Here is a 17,904-nt window from a genome sequence, read left to right as displayed (position 1 = left end):
TAAAAAGTGATTTTTGCAAAAGAAAATATCTCCCTTTGCATTGAACTTTGAGCATCATAACTTTGCAGATGTTGTTTATGCTCAAACAGCAACACTAACTAAAGTTAAAAAAGTGAAATCGTAATCAAGGACCCCTTTAAAACCACACCGTCAATGAATATTGTCTTTTTTTTTTTTTAAGCAAAAAGTTGAACTGTGCACTCAGAAACTGTTTTTTAATAGTAAATTGCAGAAAACAGATATGTTGTGGAATATGGATATGGATACATTTCAAAAAATTTTACTATCTAATTATTTATCAAATCACCAGTGACAACATCTCCCATAAAGTGTGAGGTTCATCATTGAAAAAAAAATGGAAAATGCTTATGTTGTATGTAGATCAAGGGACATTTCTTCTGGATTATCGCTGAATATTAATAACATTTTTCCATCTAGTTCTATAATTTTGTATATTTACTCAGTTATGTAAAGATTTTAACCTCTGCAGTAGGCATATTGGATTTAATGTACTCTTGGGTTGTTTAAGTACACAGAAGCATGATGTATTATTCGATTAATCCCCACAGCCTGAGAGATGATCTTTAATAACAGACAAGTCAAATTATATTTTTGTGTACATTTTCTCATTTTAAAGCAAACATGTCCAAAAAGCTTGATCCTCAAATCACTTCATCCAACAAAGAATACAAAAAAAGAAAGGAAAAAAAAAAAAGAAGTCAACAACAGAAGAGAAAGCTCCTAAAAGTAGTAAACTAAAAGAACATGGCTGCAGTAATTAATTACATAATTGTCTTTGAGAATGTGAATGAGTGAGGATCAGAAGAGAGGGAGAAGGACAGGGACAGATGAGGGAAGTACAGTAATATTTTATGCAGATGGCTTATAAACAGTAGCACCCACATCTTTGTGCAAATTGACCAACCGGAGGAGAGACAAGTGTGAGGATTTTTCTCCTCTGTTGGCAGAGTTTAACTGTTAGTTAAATGTGTAAACCACAGCAACGCCTATTGTTCCAGCTTACCAAACACAACAAACCAGTCAAGCTAGTTACCAGATAATTTTGACACAATATATCTCAATATTTGCTTGATTATATGACAATCTTGGGGATTGAGAAAAATAATTCTATATTCACAGTAGATATGCTTGTAGTCAGATTACTTTTAGTAATTTGGTCGTTTGCACTATAACACTTTTTACTAGAAACGAAAACGTGTGTTTACACAAATGGGGTCATTAGGGTCAGGGCCACATTGATGTTTAAGGCCCATAAACACAAGCTTTGCATGTGCCACGTTATTACTTTAAGTTGTAGATTTTCCTATAACTGGGGATCAGACAAATTCACCAGTTTAGCAGTCTGCATTGAAACAGATTGTTTAATGGTCTGTATTAAAAGCCCTTAGGTAGCATATTTTGCTCATATTGTTCTAAACTGAAAGCCTTGATAAGAATTAAATCCCAAATGAAATAATTCCACAATACGTAACCAAATAGATCAAAGAAACGTTGTTACGTCTTAAATTCACAAATTGATTAGCATGAAATGATTATTATTAGTTATCATATACAAAAGGTAACAAATAAATGTATACCTAAATCCCCTGGTATTTCAAATCCTCTGTTTAAACAAAACAGTTATTCTACATACAGTCTTACCGAGCATTTATTCATAATAGACAAAAAAAAAGGTCTGTCCGTAATTATGAAATTCTTAAATAACTGACCATGAACTAGTCCAAAGATTGTTTATATCTCACAAATCACAAGTTATACCATGGGGAAAAAAGAGTAACTGTGTTCGTGTTAGGGTATTGGTTGATAATTGACAAATAAAATAACAAATATAAAGACCAAATATGACACAATCTCACAGGGTATAAGACAAGTATATCTCACCTTATTCTCATACATTCTTCTTTTTTGAATATATATATAACTCCATATATATCATATACATATAAAATTGAATGTACTGATTGAAAATATCTATCTTTAACAAATTTTAGATGGCGGCAGTATTACCTCAAGGCCACACTTGTATTGTATTGGGAGAAGTTTTTTTCCTCCTGGTTTAGGGCAGATTGTCAGATCCTTTCTTACTTGGACATGTTGCGTTCACATGCCAAGTCCATTTGCTGAAATGCGTCTTACAATCACCATTAACATGGCTATCTACTGTTGAGTTGCAAGATGGTCTGTGAATATACTGTAAATTCCGGCACTTGGAAGCATTGGCATTGTTTACAGGAGAGGTTTGAACTCTTCTCTTTTCTTTTATACCCAAGTTGACACTGCTTTCTAAGATTCAGAAGTCTCTCTCCTGGAAGCAGGAAATGCACACAATTCCAGACGGTGAAGATATTTCTAAACTTCCTCTGTTAATGTGAGAGCTGTCTGTAGTGTTTGCCACACCTTCCTCATCATCATTTGACTGTAAAACATGGCACGTAAGGGAAATGGCTGCTTGCTGGCTATATCATTTGTTATTGTGCAGAAGACCCATTAAAAACATGGCCAGTTCAACCTGTAGCTGAAAAGATTAGATATTGCGCAGTAGGTCCACACTCCTGTCCAGCATGTTTTGTTTTTTTACTCTTAGTAGGTGGCAAACTAGTGAAGAAACGTGGTGGATTGTGTGGGGGTTAAATTAGGGGTAAAATCTATATTACGTAAGGGCTGTGCAATGCTAAAAAAGTGGGTTGAAATCTATGGTGTTAGACTTCGGAATAAGTAAAAATTTTTTAATCGTAAAAATTAAATTATTTTGTGATGGAACTATATCCTGCATTTTGACTCTCCTCAACTATCTAGCAACTGCTTCAGTGCACGTTCGATGTTCATTCGGTGTCCCACCCGTGTCACCCCTAACTCAGCTAGATCGTCCTTGGTTAGGGCAGGCAGGTGGGCGCCTTCAATCTCGTGCTCCAAAAAGCGGGCACGATGTTCCCCTAATCCCACACTCTCTAGCCACTCTCCCACATCATACTTACTCCACAGTGCTAGGGGGCGCTGTCTGAATGGTCGTAGGGCCAGGAGAGGGGCTCCCAGTACTGGTGAGGGGCAGGGGGAGGCGCATGGTGAGGGGGATGGAGAACGGCTGCGGGCTCGGGCGCTGGCGCTCCTCATGACGAAACGCACCTCCTTGGGCTCTTGGGGCAAACTTAGGCTAGAAGACTTGAGGATAGTGTGATGGTGGTGATGAGGCCCAAATGTACGGACAGGTCCCAATGGTTCACTCCGTTCCGGGGTGGCTCCAGGGCTTGGAGTTCTACGGGTCACTGGGTATCGGCTGCCAGGCCGGATTGTGAAGGTGGTGCCATAACTCCTCTGAGAGATGGTGTGAAGCTCCCCTAAACTACTAAAGAGTCTAAGAGAGAAAGAGTGAAAAAATTAAAATAAATAAGAGAGAGGAAGATGTAAAGGAAACAAAAGAAGAGATTTAACTGCAGTACTTTTGGGAAACTACTGGGATGCTAATGTGAGAGAAAAGGAAAGTGGATCCAATGCTGTAAGCATTTGGGGTTTGTGAAAATTTAAATAGTGCAGAGCATGCAGTGAGAACTTAATGCAATAAAATGACAGTTAGAGCAGTTAATATAAAACTGGAGTCCTCAGAAAGGGTATAAAGAATTGGTGCATTAGTATATCACAGTATTTCCACCACAGCATGCTTTTGGTATTCATTTTGTAAACATCCAAAACTTGCTGCAATAAACTTACCACAACCAATGCAGCAATATAAACTAAATGTAGATTTGACATTAGTTTCATCTACGTTTTATTAAAAAGCAATTTGATTGCCCCTCAGTGATACACTGAAAATTCCAGTTTCGTTGCGCAAAGACAGACAGAAGCTGAAATGCCTCAGTAACTGCATAATGAACTACCATAAGCCTTTAAGACAAGCCCACAGTAGCATTTGCAGCTTGATTAACGGCTGCAGTAAGGGGTTTAGTGAAAGTTAGTTAGACAAGGAGTTGTTTTTACCCACAGAGCTAAAAACCTACGATTTACTCTCTCCTCCAATCTCCTCACATCTGCAAGGACATACAGACACACACACACACACGTGTGTTATGGAAAGGCAGTCTAACCAGGTGTGTGGCTAAGGGTGTCAAAAGTCAAGTGGGTGTATTTCTAAATAATATTGAAAGTTGTGCTGTGTTTCATGCAGGTGTGCAAAATGTGCTGCTGTTGTTAAGTCGGTGCAAATTTAAATCCTACCTGGCACCTCCCACAGGTGATCTCCTGCCAGGGTCAAGTGGGGCTCCCATTGGTGGCTCCTCCCCCAGTGAATGAGAGTCTTTGCCTAGCAACTCTGCTCCCATAGCAGCAGGCCGACTTTCATCAGACCCACTCATCTGGGCTCGGGGCTCCTCCCCCCAGAGTTTGGAGCGTCTTTGGAATAGGTAGCGTGGACGGCTAGGGCCTGTGCTGGGTGGGTGTGGAAGCAGCTCACTGTCTGATGACTGTTTAAGCAGTGGGTCCCTGAGATGGGCGGGGCGACCACGCCCCACCCCACAACGTGGTTTGCTTGCATGAGCGGAGTCTGTGCTCTCTGAAGACAAAGTGGACATGCTGGAGACTGTGGAAACAGTACTAGTGGTCTCCATATGTGGGTCTTCAACCCCAGAGTCTGCCGTCGAATCTTTCCCAGAGGAAGTCTTGGCAATGGATGGCCGTGATCCGCTAGGTGAAATGCTTAGAGTGGCTTTGGGTGTTTCTTTAATTAGAAGGCCATTAGCAAATGGTTGAGGCGGTGGCACAAGGCCTATCTTCCGAAGCTCCTCTCTGGTTTCCTCGTCACTAGATGAGAGTAACGCAGGGGGAAGTGTCACCGTGTATGGCTCTGCTTCCTCCTCTGAGCTCATAGTCAGACTCCGAGCAGTCAAATTTGAGAGGGTAGGGGCAGGGGAAGGTAGAGTGGGTGGGACTGCCGGTGGGGTATGTTCTGTATCCATTAGCGCAGGTTGGACACCTTGCACGCTGGGTGGGACAAGTGCCTCTTCCAGGCTTCGTCCAGACCCAGGGCTACCGCTAGTCACTTGGCTTGCTGTTTCTGTGATGCTGACCGGTTCATCTCTCCAGGAATTAGATGGAGGAGCCTCGAGAGGAGCAGGTGGTGTTGCTCCTCCTTCGGTCTCGGGCCTTTCTACTGCTCTGCCTTGAGTGGGCGAAGGTGTAGGCGAAGGTGTGGGAGTGGGTGTATTCCGGCCACTAAGTGCACGTTCTCTTGCAGCCAGTGCAAGCGCTAAAGGTGAGGAAGGATCCAGTGGTCGACCTGTTAGAGGGTGTATAAAAGTGGTGCCCCCTGGTGGTGGGCCAGGGGAGAGCATTGGTGCCGGTGGAGGCAACTCAGCCAACTCATCCACTGAGTGAGACTGAGAAAGCAAAGGGGTTGTCTGCGGCTCTGTCGCTCCCCCTTCTACAGATAGGAAAACACTGGGTCTGCGTCGGGCCCCGGGAGGTGTGATCCTAGCTCGCTCAGAGAGAACCTGCTGTTGGAACTGCTCCGCTCGGCTGCTGTGGGGAATCCGTGACCCTCCCAAAGGAGAAGGGTCTCTACTACTCTGAGCAGCAGCTCCCTCCTCAACTGGGCCTTGTTTGACTAGTGGGCTCTTTCTACGCTGGGGCTTGGTAGGAGTATAGACAGCACTTAGACGACCTACGTTAGCATACGGATTCTCTACAGGTGGTCCACGCCTGCGACCCCGTTCAGGAGGAACCCCTCCAGAGGTAGGCGTTTGCGGCCTTGCAATAGGGGCAGGCTCCACTGGCAAATGTGTGGTGTCCTGAAGAATGATCATGGAGCGTGTTTTTCTCTGGCGGTCTGTCGTGACTGGGCCATGGAGTTTGGGCTCCGCCCCTGGGCGGAAGCTTGAACGACTCTGGTTGGCAGCACGAGAAGGGGGCGGAGGTGGAAGAAAGGATGGAGGTGGGCCTGAATCAAGAAAGTAGGGAGTTGGAGGTGGTGGAGGAGCTGTCTGTGGAGGTGGTGGAATACTATCTTGTCTAAAGCTGTCGGTCATTGAGGAGCTTCTTGGAAAGCGATGCTCTCCAATCAGGGCCGCGATTCTCTCATCTTCAGGAGCACCTATAAAACAAATCTTGGTGAGACTGTGGCTATATTGTTTTGAACAAAGATCAGAACTCTGGTGATCATCATATATAAATAGCCCTTTTTATATTGGTGTATCATTAGTTTACATTTTTAAAAAAGGGACAATTTGTAAGATTTGTTTGTGTATGTGCATGCCAAATGACACATTACCAAATGACTTGGTTCTTGACATTCCCCGAGGCAGCTGCATGTGACTTTTGTCCACAGCTAAGGATACTCCTGCACCTAAACCCTGCCTCTCTAACAGAGACTACACACAAAAACAAAAACAATAGATGGTCAAATTTTGACCAGTATTCAGTTACTGTCAGAATAACAAACAAATCACAGTTTCTGATTAATCAGCTATTAATGAAATAAAGAGGTAATGCCATCACTGCAAATTAATTTTTTTCTAACGTAAAGACAATATGCATTATAAGCAAAAACTGATCGGCAGCCAAATCTTTACTGACACAATTTGGCTACTGTACTACAGTGGTAATGTGCACCATCTGTTGCATATAATGCATAGTTTGTCAGAAATTGCCATATATAACAAGGGCTCTTTTTCTGTATATTAAGGGTTTTATTTTATATTTTATATAAACAAGTATTTTAATAAAATAAATTAAAATATTATTTTTAAATTATTATAATTAAAATACTTTAAAAGTTTTTATATATTATTTTGTAATATTTATGTAAACCAACTTAAATAATGTATGTTTCTGTGTATCAGACTCACACTGATCTCAGCTTGCGTGATGCGGCGACTTGTTGGTCTCTGTTTCACAGTGGCTGCTCTAGAGTCATCTGGAGGGCGTGGCCTCATCACTACAACCTGTTCTTTGGGTGAACTCAACATCTCATCCAACTTCTCTGTGAGGGATACACACAGATGCACACACATACAGAAACACTTAATACACATTCCTGACCAGTATTCCGGTCCGTCCTCTGATCAAATCACATAAGACCAAACACAATCACCAACTGCATCAGAAAATACAAGTAAACAGATCCCATGTGTATAATATACATAGTCTGAACAGAAGGAAAGCTAAAACAAATATACACTCACAAATACATCACAAAACACATACATAACAGCTCCTCTACGTTGTCAACAATCCACAAAAAGAAAAACAAACACATACACTTTGACTTTACAATTTTTCGCAGTCACAGGCAACAACACACAAGCTAAGAAAAGGTTAGATAAATCCATTCATGACATCACATGCTAATCAGCATATAGAACCAGTAAATGACATCATCAACGTGAGACTGGTTTCATATCTTACCTCCCCTCCTTCTCCTTGACGCTTGTGGGCAAGAAGGACAAATCTATAGTTCCTGATTTAGCTCATAGATTTGTGCATTAGATGGTCACTTTTCATTAGCAATGAATGAGCAAAGCTATAACTGCACAATCATTCACACTTCCTTTTCATTGCTGTATCATTTTCACGGAAAGAAAAGACATTAATCTGAATACATTTCCCCATTAATGTTCCTGGGGAAACAAAGGATTTGATCCAACATGTGTCATGCCCTCGAAGATAATGATAGCATCTGTTTTAGCTTATCTGAGACCTAGCATAACGCAAGGAGGTGTGCTCCTTGCTTGTTTGCTTGTTTGCATGTATGAGCATCTGTCTTACCCAGCTCCTCCAGTTCTGCAGTCATGCTTTTTGAGCGCAGGGTTAGGCTGGTGCTTGGGTCTCTCTTGGGAGGTGGCGGGGCTAATTAATTGTCAGGAGAAACAGGAAATGCAATATTAAAATTAGCATTTTGCAGCAATGTTTGAAATTCTTAAAGTCCAGTCAAAAATAAAAAGATAAAGCATGCATTAAGTGAGTTAGGATAAGAACCTTTCTTGCGGACAACGTCTCCAGTGTCAGGTTTGCGTGTGACAGACACCACCTTCATTACTAGTCGACTTCCACCTTGCCGTATCAGTGATACCACCTGCCTATGTCCCACCTTTACTACGCTTACCCCATTTACCTGGTAGATATGGGGAGAAATACAGAGAGATGTGACACACAACCTATAGAAACCCAGCAGAGGAAATGATGACATTATTCATCCATGCATATGTTAAAATTTTTAAACTATTTTTTTTGAGCTCATAATGTTTAATCAAATGACAGACTTCTCTCTGGTGACGTATGCTGCTTCTCCAGTCATTTAGGGTTAATTAACAAAACAACAATGTACTAAAAATGGAAAAGTTTTCCTTTGTGTTTTTCACGTACAGGCGACAATGTTGTCAAAACGATCACACATTCACATTTTTGTAGTTTTGTAGAGATAATGGTATTGCTTTCAGAAACTTGCACTTTGAAACCCCCCAAAACATTGTTGCTGTTGTCAATAAGATGTTTCACTTGGATGTATGTCACAATGTGGAAGAAAAGATCTGTTGCTTCTTGCGTTACATTGCAACTTTTAACTTTTTATATGAAGGACCACTTCAACAGTAAAACAAAATTGGGAAACACCTAACACCCTAAATGTCATTTGGGGGTACCATGCGACATCCTTTTCACCATCCCTGTTTAAGCGGTCCTACTCACCCCCTCTCTGCGGGCCTTGAACTGGCGTCTCAAGTATGGGAGGCGGGCGCACTAACAAGGATGCTAAGGACTGCAATCTCTAACCTCAGTCGCTAATGCGCCTCTTGCGATCAGGGGAGTGAGGTTTACATGCACAGCTCTTAATAGCTTGCTCCCTTAAGATAACTCCCATCTGGGTCACGGCACCAAATGTAGCCGGGCCTACTCGCCCCGCTCCGTGCGGTTCTTGAACCGGCATCTCGGCGGGCGCGTTAACAAGGACACTAAACACTAAAGACCACAGTCTCTAGCATCAGTTGCTAGTACGTCTCTTGAGATCAGGGGAGTGAGGTTTACATGCACAGCTCTTACTAGCTTGCCTCCGTTACATTAACCCCCCTAAACCTCACTCCCATCCAGGTCACGGCACCAAATGTAACTGGGTCTACTCGCCCTACTCTGTGCAGGCCTCGAACCAGCGTCTCTGGCTTGGGAGGCGGGCATGCTAACAAGGACACTTAAGACCACAGTTTCTAGTATCAGTCGCTAGTATGCCTCTTGAGATCAGGGGAGTGAGGTTTACATGCACAACTTTTACTAGCTTGCCTGCGTTACACTCACCCCCCTTAAAGGTGCCCTAGATTGTTTTTTTACAAGATGTAATATAAGTCCTAGGTGTCCCCTGAATGTGTCTGTGAAGTTTCAGCTCAAAATACCCCATAGATTTTTTTTTTATTAATTTTTTTAACTGCCTATTTTGGGGCATCATTAACTATGCACTGATTTTTTTCAGCACGGCCCCTTTAAGAGATGCGCTTCCTCTGCCCCACGAGCTCTCGACTATATATATATCGCAAAAACAAAGTTCACACAGCTAATATAACCCTCAAATGGATCTTTACAAGATGTTCGTCATGCATACTGTATGCATGCTTCGAATTATGTGAGTAAAGTATTTATTTAGATGGTTACGTTTGATTCTGAATGAGTTTGAGGCTGTGCTCCGTGGCTAAAGCTAACATTACACACTGATGGAGAGATTTATAAAGAATGAAGTTGTGTTTATGCATTATACAGACTACACGTGTTTAAAAATGAAAATAGCAACGACTCTCGTCTCCGTGAATACAGTAAGAAACGATGGTAACTTCAACCACATTTAACAGTACATTAGCAACATGCTAACGAAACATTTAGAAAGACAATTTACAAATATCACTAAAAATATCATGTAATCATGGATCATGTCAGTTATTATCGCTCCATCTGCCATTTTTCGATGTTGTTCTTGCTTGCTTACCTTGTCTGTGCACAGATCCAGACGTTAATACTGCCTTTCCTTGTCTAATGCGTCGAATGGGCTGGCATTATGCAAATATTGGGGTCATACATATTAATGATCCCGACTGTTACGTAACAGTCATGTTATGTTGAGATCCGAGTGTTTTCCGGAAGTCTTTTAAACAATTGAGATTTACATAAGGAGGAGGAAACAATGGGGTTTGAAACTCAATGTATGTCTTTTCCATGTACTGAATTCTTGTTATTCAACTATGCCGAGGTAAATTCAAATTCTGATTCTAGGGCACCTTTAATCTCATTCCCATCCGGGTCACGGCACCAAATGTAACTGGGTCTACTCACCCCACTCTGTGCGGGCCTCAAAACGGCATCTCCAGTATTGTCAGTAACAATAATAAATTGAGACTACACTAAATGTTACCATAATCAGTAAATTCATGCTTTAGCACAGAAAACAAAAGTTTTTTTTATTTATATATGTACCTCTATGAGGAAATCCCCTGTCCTTAACCCTGCCCTCCATGCCACCCCCTCCAGGTCCACTGACTCCAGGTATTGCAGGGCAGGAAAAGCAGGAGTAGGTGTGAACTCTTCTATGGGCGTCTCAGCTAATAAGAGAAAGCTAATTACTGCATCTGTATGTGAATTTTGTTCATGCTCACGTGTGTGTTTGTTTCAGACCTTTAGCTCCCCGAAGCACAAAGCCGAATCCTTCACTGTCTCTCTTCTGCAACGTTGCACTTTTTTCTTCTATAACATAATCACTGTGGATTTACAGAAATCAATAGTAAGATGTGCTGCACTGCCAGATTTCGCAGATTCCTCCTCCCATACCCATTATCCCCCACACTGGCACCATGTTTAAATACATCAGGATAAAGGAGAGAGAAAGGCAATGGTTGGAAAAGCATATTACCATACTACTCAAACTATTTCTGTAGTATGTGTACTGTACTGCCTAAAACACCCAGATGATCTACTGCTTTTGGAAAATGTGCAATATACAAAATCGTAAATAATATGCAGGACATACTGTGTAGTGTATAAATACCTGTAAGAGGTATAGTTGTCATAGGAGCCAACAGTGTAGTGCCTAAAAAGTCTCTTGGTGCGATCCTCTCTTGTCTCTGAGAAACAGATGAGTGGCCACATCAATTACAGGCTTGAACATTTATACTGCAGAATTCTTTAAAATGATGCTTTTGTGCATACTCTGAATGCAGGTCTGTGTGTATGCGGTTTGACCTATATTATAAGGACCAAAAGTTCTTATATTCTAGTGTGTATTCAGGTTTCAGGCCAGGCCCCTACATGCCAGTGTCCTTGTAATTCAAAACGCTAAATAAACATACTTGATGAATTTTATTAGAAATGTAAAAATGCAGATAGTTTTCTGTGATGGGTAGGTTTAAGGTTAGAGGCTAGAAAACGGCATTAGCTCATATAAAAACCATAATGCCTATGGAATGTCCTCATAATGAAGTTATGCTAGGTTAGGGTTATGGGGTGTGTGTGTGTGTGTGTATGTGTTTACTGACCGAGTCGTGGGTCATACTGTCTCATCTGGACTTCCTCTACACAGTGAGCAGGAAACCAGCCAGTTCGCCCTTTAACCGAGCCTTCCCAGAATCCTCCTTCACCTATGCTCAGCACTGGTGGAGGCACGTACAAACTGTTAAATGTTGTATTTTGGACGTACATATGGGTGTTACTTCAACTACAGGCACTTTTAGTCCCAGAAACTAACTTCTTTGTTGTTGTTGTTTTTTATTTTTTATTTAGTTATTTGAAGATCACATTATGTTTTTCTAAGCATTCACCAAAAAATCAGCCTTTGCAAGACAGTCAGCCATTTTATTCCAAAAATGTTCATGATTGTTCAAGGGAAATAAAGACCTGTAATGAATGTACTGTATATTCACTAATGAACATTGAGAGTAAACAAATTCAGTAGACTTGAGAATTTTGTTTAATTCTTAACATCCACAGGGCCAAAAGTGCCCAAAGTTCAAGAAAAAATGTGATCTTTTTGCTACATCTTTTGCTACACAGACGGACTGACCTTTGACCCTCTCTCCTCGGTTGAGTGTGATCTCGCCCTCGCCCTGCGGAGTGTGGGAGCTGACAGCGATGAAGGTTCGGCCGGGCACCGCGCTGTATAGCCGTCGCTTGGGCCCTCGAGACACGGCAGGAGGACTCGGCTCTCTCTGTACAGGACTGCCAGGACTGCGGTAAGCAAACGTGTGCAAAAGTGATTACCAACCAGCTCCTCTTTTGTGTGAGGTAATTAAACAATACTTTATTCATAATTACTTTAATTATTAGAATTACAATTATAACATTCATACTCTACATCAATCTAAATTCTACATAATTATGATAAAAAAAAACTAGCAGTATTTTTACTCTAATTATAAAGCAAATGATAAAACCAATCAATAAATTAAAATATAAATAATATAAAATATTTTAAAACATTTTAATTTTGAAAGTGACATTAAAATCAACATTAATTTTATGGAAAAGAGCAGTGTGGGGATGTTGCTAAATATCTAATTTTGTGTTCAAATAGAAAAAAAAAAAGATCATATTGGTTTGGAAAGGGAAACATTTCTGTAATACTCTACAAATCAAAGCAGACTCCACACCTGAGGTGTCCTCCTGAGCGGGTGTGTCTCCTGAGGCTGCGGGTGTGTGTGTGAGCAGCCTGGGGGCTGCGCTGGGACGGCCCGGTGTCGTCCGGCTCCAGGGGGGGCAGGCTGCGAAGGGAGGGGGCCGGAGAGGGAGCTGGCAGACTCTCATCTAGAGCGTTATCACTGGCCGATCGCATCAGAGAGCGACGTGGGGATATGCAGACCGCACGCCGCCGAGACGAATAACAAGGGGTCTCCCTGAAAGGCACTTTTACAGGAAGACAGCGACATATAAACAGTTAAGCATACTTCATAAAAACACATAGAGCCTGACCACATCTATATTGCTATGCTATATTACTCTGAGCCGATATGATTTGAGAAATATCCATGCTTATAATATAGAACCATGTAAGTTTGTGGAAGATATCAGACATGCACATAACAAAAGATTAACACCACACACACACACACACACCAATTATGGAAAAGGAAATGGAAAAGTATTTTGAACTGTAACAATTTGGCTCTTACTACTGCATATTGCACTTTTATGTTTGAAAATATTTATATGCACGACCGTAACCACCATAGACATTGAGGGGGACTTTTTTAGAAATGGCCAAAATGACGCCCCCATCCCCCATTATTTGACATTATCAATGCTGCTTTGCTGTACTCCATTACGCACTGCTCTGTTGCTCAAAAAAGTTTTAAAAGTTACATTTTTAGGCTGATCTGTCTCAGTGGTCAAACAGCACTGATCAATGTCAAAATGACTAAGATGGCCAATCAAATCAAAGAAGGATTTTGGTGATTTGAATTGAAAATATGCTATCATTTACATGACTCAGGTAATTCATAACTGAAAATGACAAAACAAGAAAAAATTTGTGTTTTCGACATGACGTGTGAATATTTTAAAATATTTGCATATTAATTACTTCACAACTACAACAATTAGATGTAGAAGAACTCCTTTTACTGTTCTTATTTCTTTTTCTGTATTCCCTTAAATCCCTTTATATTATTTAATTCCTTTAAATAAAAAGACAATGTATAAAATAAATAAATAAATTGGTCCCCCCCCCCCCCCCAATGTTCAAGACATGGTCACTGCCTATATACTGTATATACACACAAACATATTTACATCCTTAAACCAAGAACCATTTGGAAATTGCAGTCCTTTAAATATCCAGTTTTTCTAATATCCAGTTGTGTCGGGACGTTCAAACTAAGCAATTTTTTGAAAGCGCCACAGAAAATGTGTTTGAGTAAAATCAGCCTGGGATATGAGAAATTATTTCAATGTAGATAAAAAATGGAAAAAATGGAGTGGAGGTGTGCCGTTTGCTAAGAAAGTAGTAGGCTTAATCATCAAAAAACTGCAGCAACATAAATGACCAGAATGTCCGCTGTAATGGGTTCCCGAAGAATCCTATCAGTTGTGAATAAAAACCCATTTTCACCTGTCGAATGGATCAAGAACACTCTCCAGCATGGATATGTCCAAGACTATCATAAAAAAAAGGACTAGCAGAACAGATTAACCTCTATCAGGCTGAGATAGAGAGGAATCACTCATCACAACCCAAAGCCTAAGCACCTCATCTGTGAACTCATATGGCTGCTGTTTAAGAATATATGTATTGCGTCCAATTAATTTTAATTGAAAAGAGATAACTTATAAAAATGTATAAAAAGGGCTGCCATGTCCTTAATGGTTCATGCTTTACGGACATAAATATCATACATAAAGTCAGACTTTATTAAAGAGGTCATATCACACCTGAAACATATCAAATACACAGTAATTTAGTTTTTTATCACCATTTTCCACCATCTTTGCTATACCTTTGAAGAATTTGATGTAAATATGGACGAATAGGTTACAGTTTGTTATTAACTATAAAAAATAAGAAATAAAAATAAGAAAAATAAACATTTTTTAATTTAATACCGCACAGAAGATGCTTTTATACATAAAATATATATATGATTATACACCATTGGTTCTTAATAATGTGTGTTGCCTCCTTAAATCTCAAAGATTGTTTATAGCCTTTTGTGAACGAGTCACTGGTTTGTCCCTGCCCACTGTTTTTCACTAAATGCGTTCAGGTGAGTTCTTGGTTTCCCAGCATGCTCTGAGCAGCTGTGGTTGGGAACTCAAATAGAGTGGTGCAGGGATGACATACTTTTGTAGGCCAACCTGGATGTTTGCATCACCCTGGTTCCCTCGACAAAAACACAAAAGGATTTTTCCATTGGCTTTTGGATTATTGCAGAAAATAAGCTCTGTGACTAACTAAAGCTTATGATTATGATAATCTTCACAAATGAACACAACTTTTATGAATTTTGAAGCGTAAATACAAATAAAAAGCTAAACATACACTCTAAAGAATGCTGGTTTCAACCCAGATTTGGGTCAAAAATGGACAAACCCAATGGTTGGGTTAAATTTTTTAATGAAAATGTTCAACGGTTGGGTTTGTCCATATTTGTCCCAATTTGGGGCTGAAACAACCCAGCATTTTTTAGAGTGTAGGCCATAAACGAACAAAATCACTAAGCTTCTAACAACACTTTCAGTCTTTGCTTGGAAACATTTTCCCTGAAAGTTTGAGTTATAATAGTTTGCATGAGTGCGATTATAAACACAACAAGCTTGTGAAAGCGGACTAGTGAGTATATGAGTTAACTTGTTCAGCTGATGATGTTTAATGTCCCTGACAACCGCTGTAGTGCCATTTAGCCACTTGTTAGCAACTGCTTTTTACAATACAAGTAAAAAAATTACATGAGGGTTTAACTGATGTATTTTATATGGTAGAGTAAAACATGAAAATATCTTGAGCTTGTGTTCACCACAGACCTTATTTCAAGTATTTAACCAAAAACCTGTTTTAAAAAAAAAAAAACCCACATCAAATTCCTGACAGTGGAATCGGAAGTGCTACAAAAATACATCATCGCTGCACCACTCTAATGTCGAGTATTGAGAGACAAGTGAGTGACTCATGCACAACTATCACAACAGATGGCAAACAGTCACTGATGCTCAAGGAGGCAGCACACAATGCACTTACTGTCCTACATCTGACTTACAAGATGTAATATAAGTCTCTGGTGTCCCTAGAATGTGTCTGTGAAATTTTAGCTCACAGATCATTTATTATAGCTTGTCAAATTTGCTCCTATTTGGGTGTGAGCAAAAACATGCTGTTTTTGTTTGTGTCCCTTTAAATGCAAATGAGCTGCTGCTCCCGCCCCCTTCCAGAAGAGGGTGGAGCTTTAACAGCTCACGCTTCGGTTGCTCAACAACAGCAAAGCTGGAGAATCTCACCAAAATGACGACGGTGTTCAGCCTTACATTGTTCAAACCGGAGTCGGACACTGATGGAGAGACTCAGGAAGAAGTTTTAGAATGAAACTGGACGTTTCTGAATGGTTAGTGGATAAATTTATGTAGCTGCTGTGGAGATTATTCAATTCATCCACTAGCATGTTAATCTTTTGTGTTGAATTGATCCTCGTTTGTGAAGTAGTCCGCCGTAAAATGACGGCATGACAACAACACCTCTTCCTCTTCTCTAAAGCAGCCCAACATGGCCTCACCCCCTTTGTTGCATGTTCTCGGGTGGGGTGAACATGTGGTTAGTGATGTCACCACACCAACCCGGGAAAAAGCTTGTTGTAGTCCCTACCAGCCATTTGTTGTCATTAAAAAGCGTGATTTCTGTAAAAGAAAATATCTCACTTTGCATTGAACTTTGAGCATCATAACTTTGCAGATGTTGTTTATGCTCTAACAGCAACATTACACACTAACTAAAGTTAAAAAAGTGAAATCATAATCAAGGACCCCTTTAAATATCTGCATATACAGCTATGGAGAAAAATTAAGAGACCACTTAACATTGATTTCTGTGTGGTCTCTTAATTATTTCCATAGCTGTATGTAGTTTCTTCAGGGGTTTTCTATGGAGTCAAATTAATGCCTTAAAGTTTTGCACAAAAATAAAGTTTTGCAAAACACAAAAAAGAATTGAGCAATAAAAAAATGTTTTGCAAACAAAAATAAAGAATTGCAAAGGAAAAATAAAGTATTGAGCAGAAAAAAATAAGTTTTGCAAACAAAAATAATAAATTGCAAAATAAAATAAAGTAGTGCAAAAATAAAAATATAATCAATTACAAAAATCAATGACAGCTGTAATCCTATTTTATCTTTGCCACATAATTTTCATGCTCAAACCTACTAAATCATTTGCAACGCTCATTTTATTCTGCGTTTCAGTCAAGGGTGCGCTCACGATACCGGTTTTCTTTTGCGCTGCACTTTTCTGTGCGGATCTCTTTATGGCACTGGTTTGACGTGGGGGTGGAGTCAAGAAACGGGGCACGCCCCCGCGAAATGCATTGGAGGGGAACGTAATCGGCGACAGGTGAAATAATTTTTTGACATGGGTAAAAATAATGAATGGTTTGTTTTTGTTGGTTTGTTTAGCATATGTTGTCGCCGATTACGACCCCCTCCAATGCATTTCTTATAGTAATATGACCCGTTGCGCTCTGTCTCACTGCCTGTATCCACTTTTGTGTCCTTAAATATTCATTTTTTGGGGTCGACAGCTTATAAAAACTTATTTCTGGGTTTTTTAGTTTGTTAGCTGTACACCTTGTCACACAGCACCTTTTAGGTATTGTTCTGTTTTTTGTAATGAGTCAGAAAAGACAAGAAGGCAGCCTCACGTCAATGGATTGTTTTTCCCTCGGTGGGCGTGGTTTTCAGATTATAATAAATGCGCTCTGTCTCTATCTGCGTCTCCTGCCGATGACGTGTTTCGCAGGGGCGTGCCCCTGTTTCTTGACTCCACCCCCACGTCAAACCAGTGCCATAAAGAGCGCAAAAGAAAACCGGTATCGTGAGTGCACGCTTGACTGAAACGCAGAATAAAATGAGCGTTGCAAATGATTTAGTAGGTTTGAGCATGAAAAATATGTGGCAAGGATAAAATAGGATTACAGCTGTCATTGATTTTTGCAATTGATTATATTTTTATTTTTGCACTACTTTATTTTATTTTGCAATTTATTATTTTTATTTGCAAAACTTTTTTTTCCGCTCAATACTTTATTTTTCCTTTGCAATTCTTTATTTTTGTTTGCAAAACATTTTTTTATTGCTCAATTCTTTTTTGTGTTTTGCAAAACTTTATTTTTGTGCTAAACTTTAAGGCATTAATTTGACTCCATAGTTTTCTAAATAAAAGAAAAAATGCTATTTTAA

At 40.1% G+C, this 17,904-nt stretch overlaps 1 protein-coding gene across 9 annotated transcripts in view; it reads right to left on the bottom strand.

The window, feature by feature from the left end:
* Nucleotides 1-238: 238 nt before the first annotated feature.
* shank3b (SH3 and multiple ankyrin repeat domains 3b) overlaps nt 239-17,904 on the bottom strand; it is a 41,365-nt gene continuing 23,699 nt past the window's right edge. For 6 of the 9 annotated variants that reach the window (XM_067391534.1, XM_067391535.1, XM_067391538.1 and 3 more), the window contains 13 exons: nt 12,621-12,873; nt 12,035-12,198; nt 11,511-11,624; nt 11,024-11,099; nt 10,654-10,736; nt 10,456-10,580; nt 7,984-8,119; nt 7,774-7,854; nt 6,855-6,988; nt 6,278-6,377; nt 4,231-6,100; nt 4,014-4,043; nt 239-3,373 (listed from right to left, as the gene is read on the bottom strand). In XM_067391534.1, the coding sequence (XP_067247635.1) occupies nt 2,806-3,373; nt 4,014-4,043; nt 4,231-6,100; nt 6,278-6,377; nt 6,855-6,988; nt 7,774-7,854; nt 7,984-8,119; nt 10,456-10,580; nt 10,654-10,736; nt 11,024-11,099; nt 11,511-11,624; nt 12,035-12,198; nt 12,621-12,873 (3,734 nt within the window). In that variant the 3' untranslated portion in view covers nt 239-2,805. Of the gene's footprint in view, nt 3,374-3,993; nt 4,044-4,230; nt 6,101-6,277; nt 6,378-6,854; nt 6,989-7,773; nt 7,855-7,983; nt 8,120-10,455; nt 10,581-10,653; nt 10,737-11,023; nt 11,100-11,510; nt 11,625-12,034; nt 12,199-12,620; nt 12,874-17,904 lie in introns of all 9 variants that reach the window. The other 3 variants (XM_067391539.1, XM_067391540.1, XM_067391537.1) reach the window with 3 other exon arrangements.

Source organism: Chanodichthys erythropterus, chromosome 8 (genome assembly GCF_024489055.1).
Source record: "Chanodichthys erythropterus isolate Z2021 chromosome 8, ASM2448905v1, whole genome shotgun sequence".
Classification (NCBI taxonomy): Eukaryota; Metazoa; Chordata; class Actinopteri; order Cypriniformes; family Xenocyprididae; genus Chanodichthys; species Chanodichthys erythropterus.
This window is presented reverse-complemented; position numbering and strand designations above follow the sequence as displayed.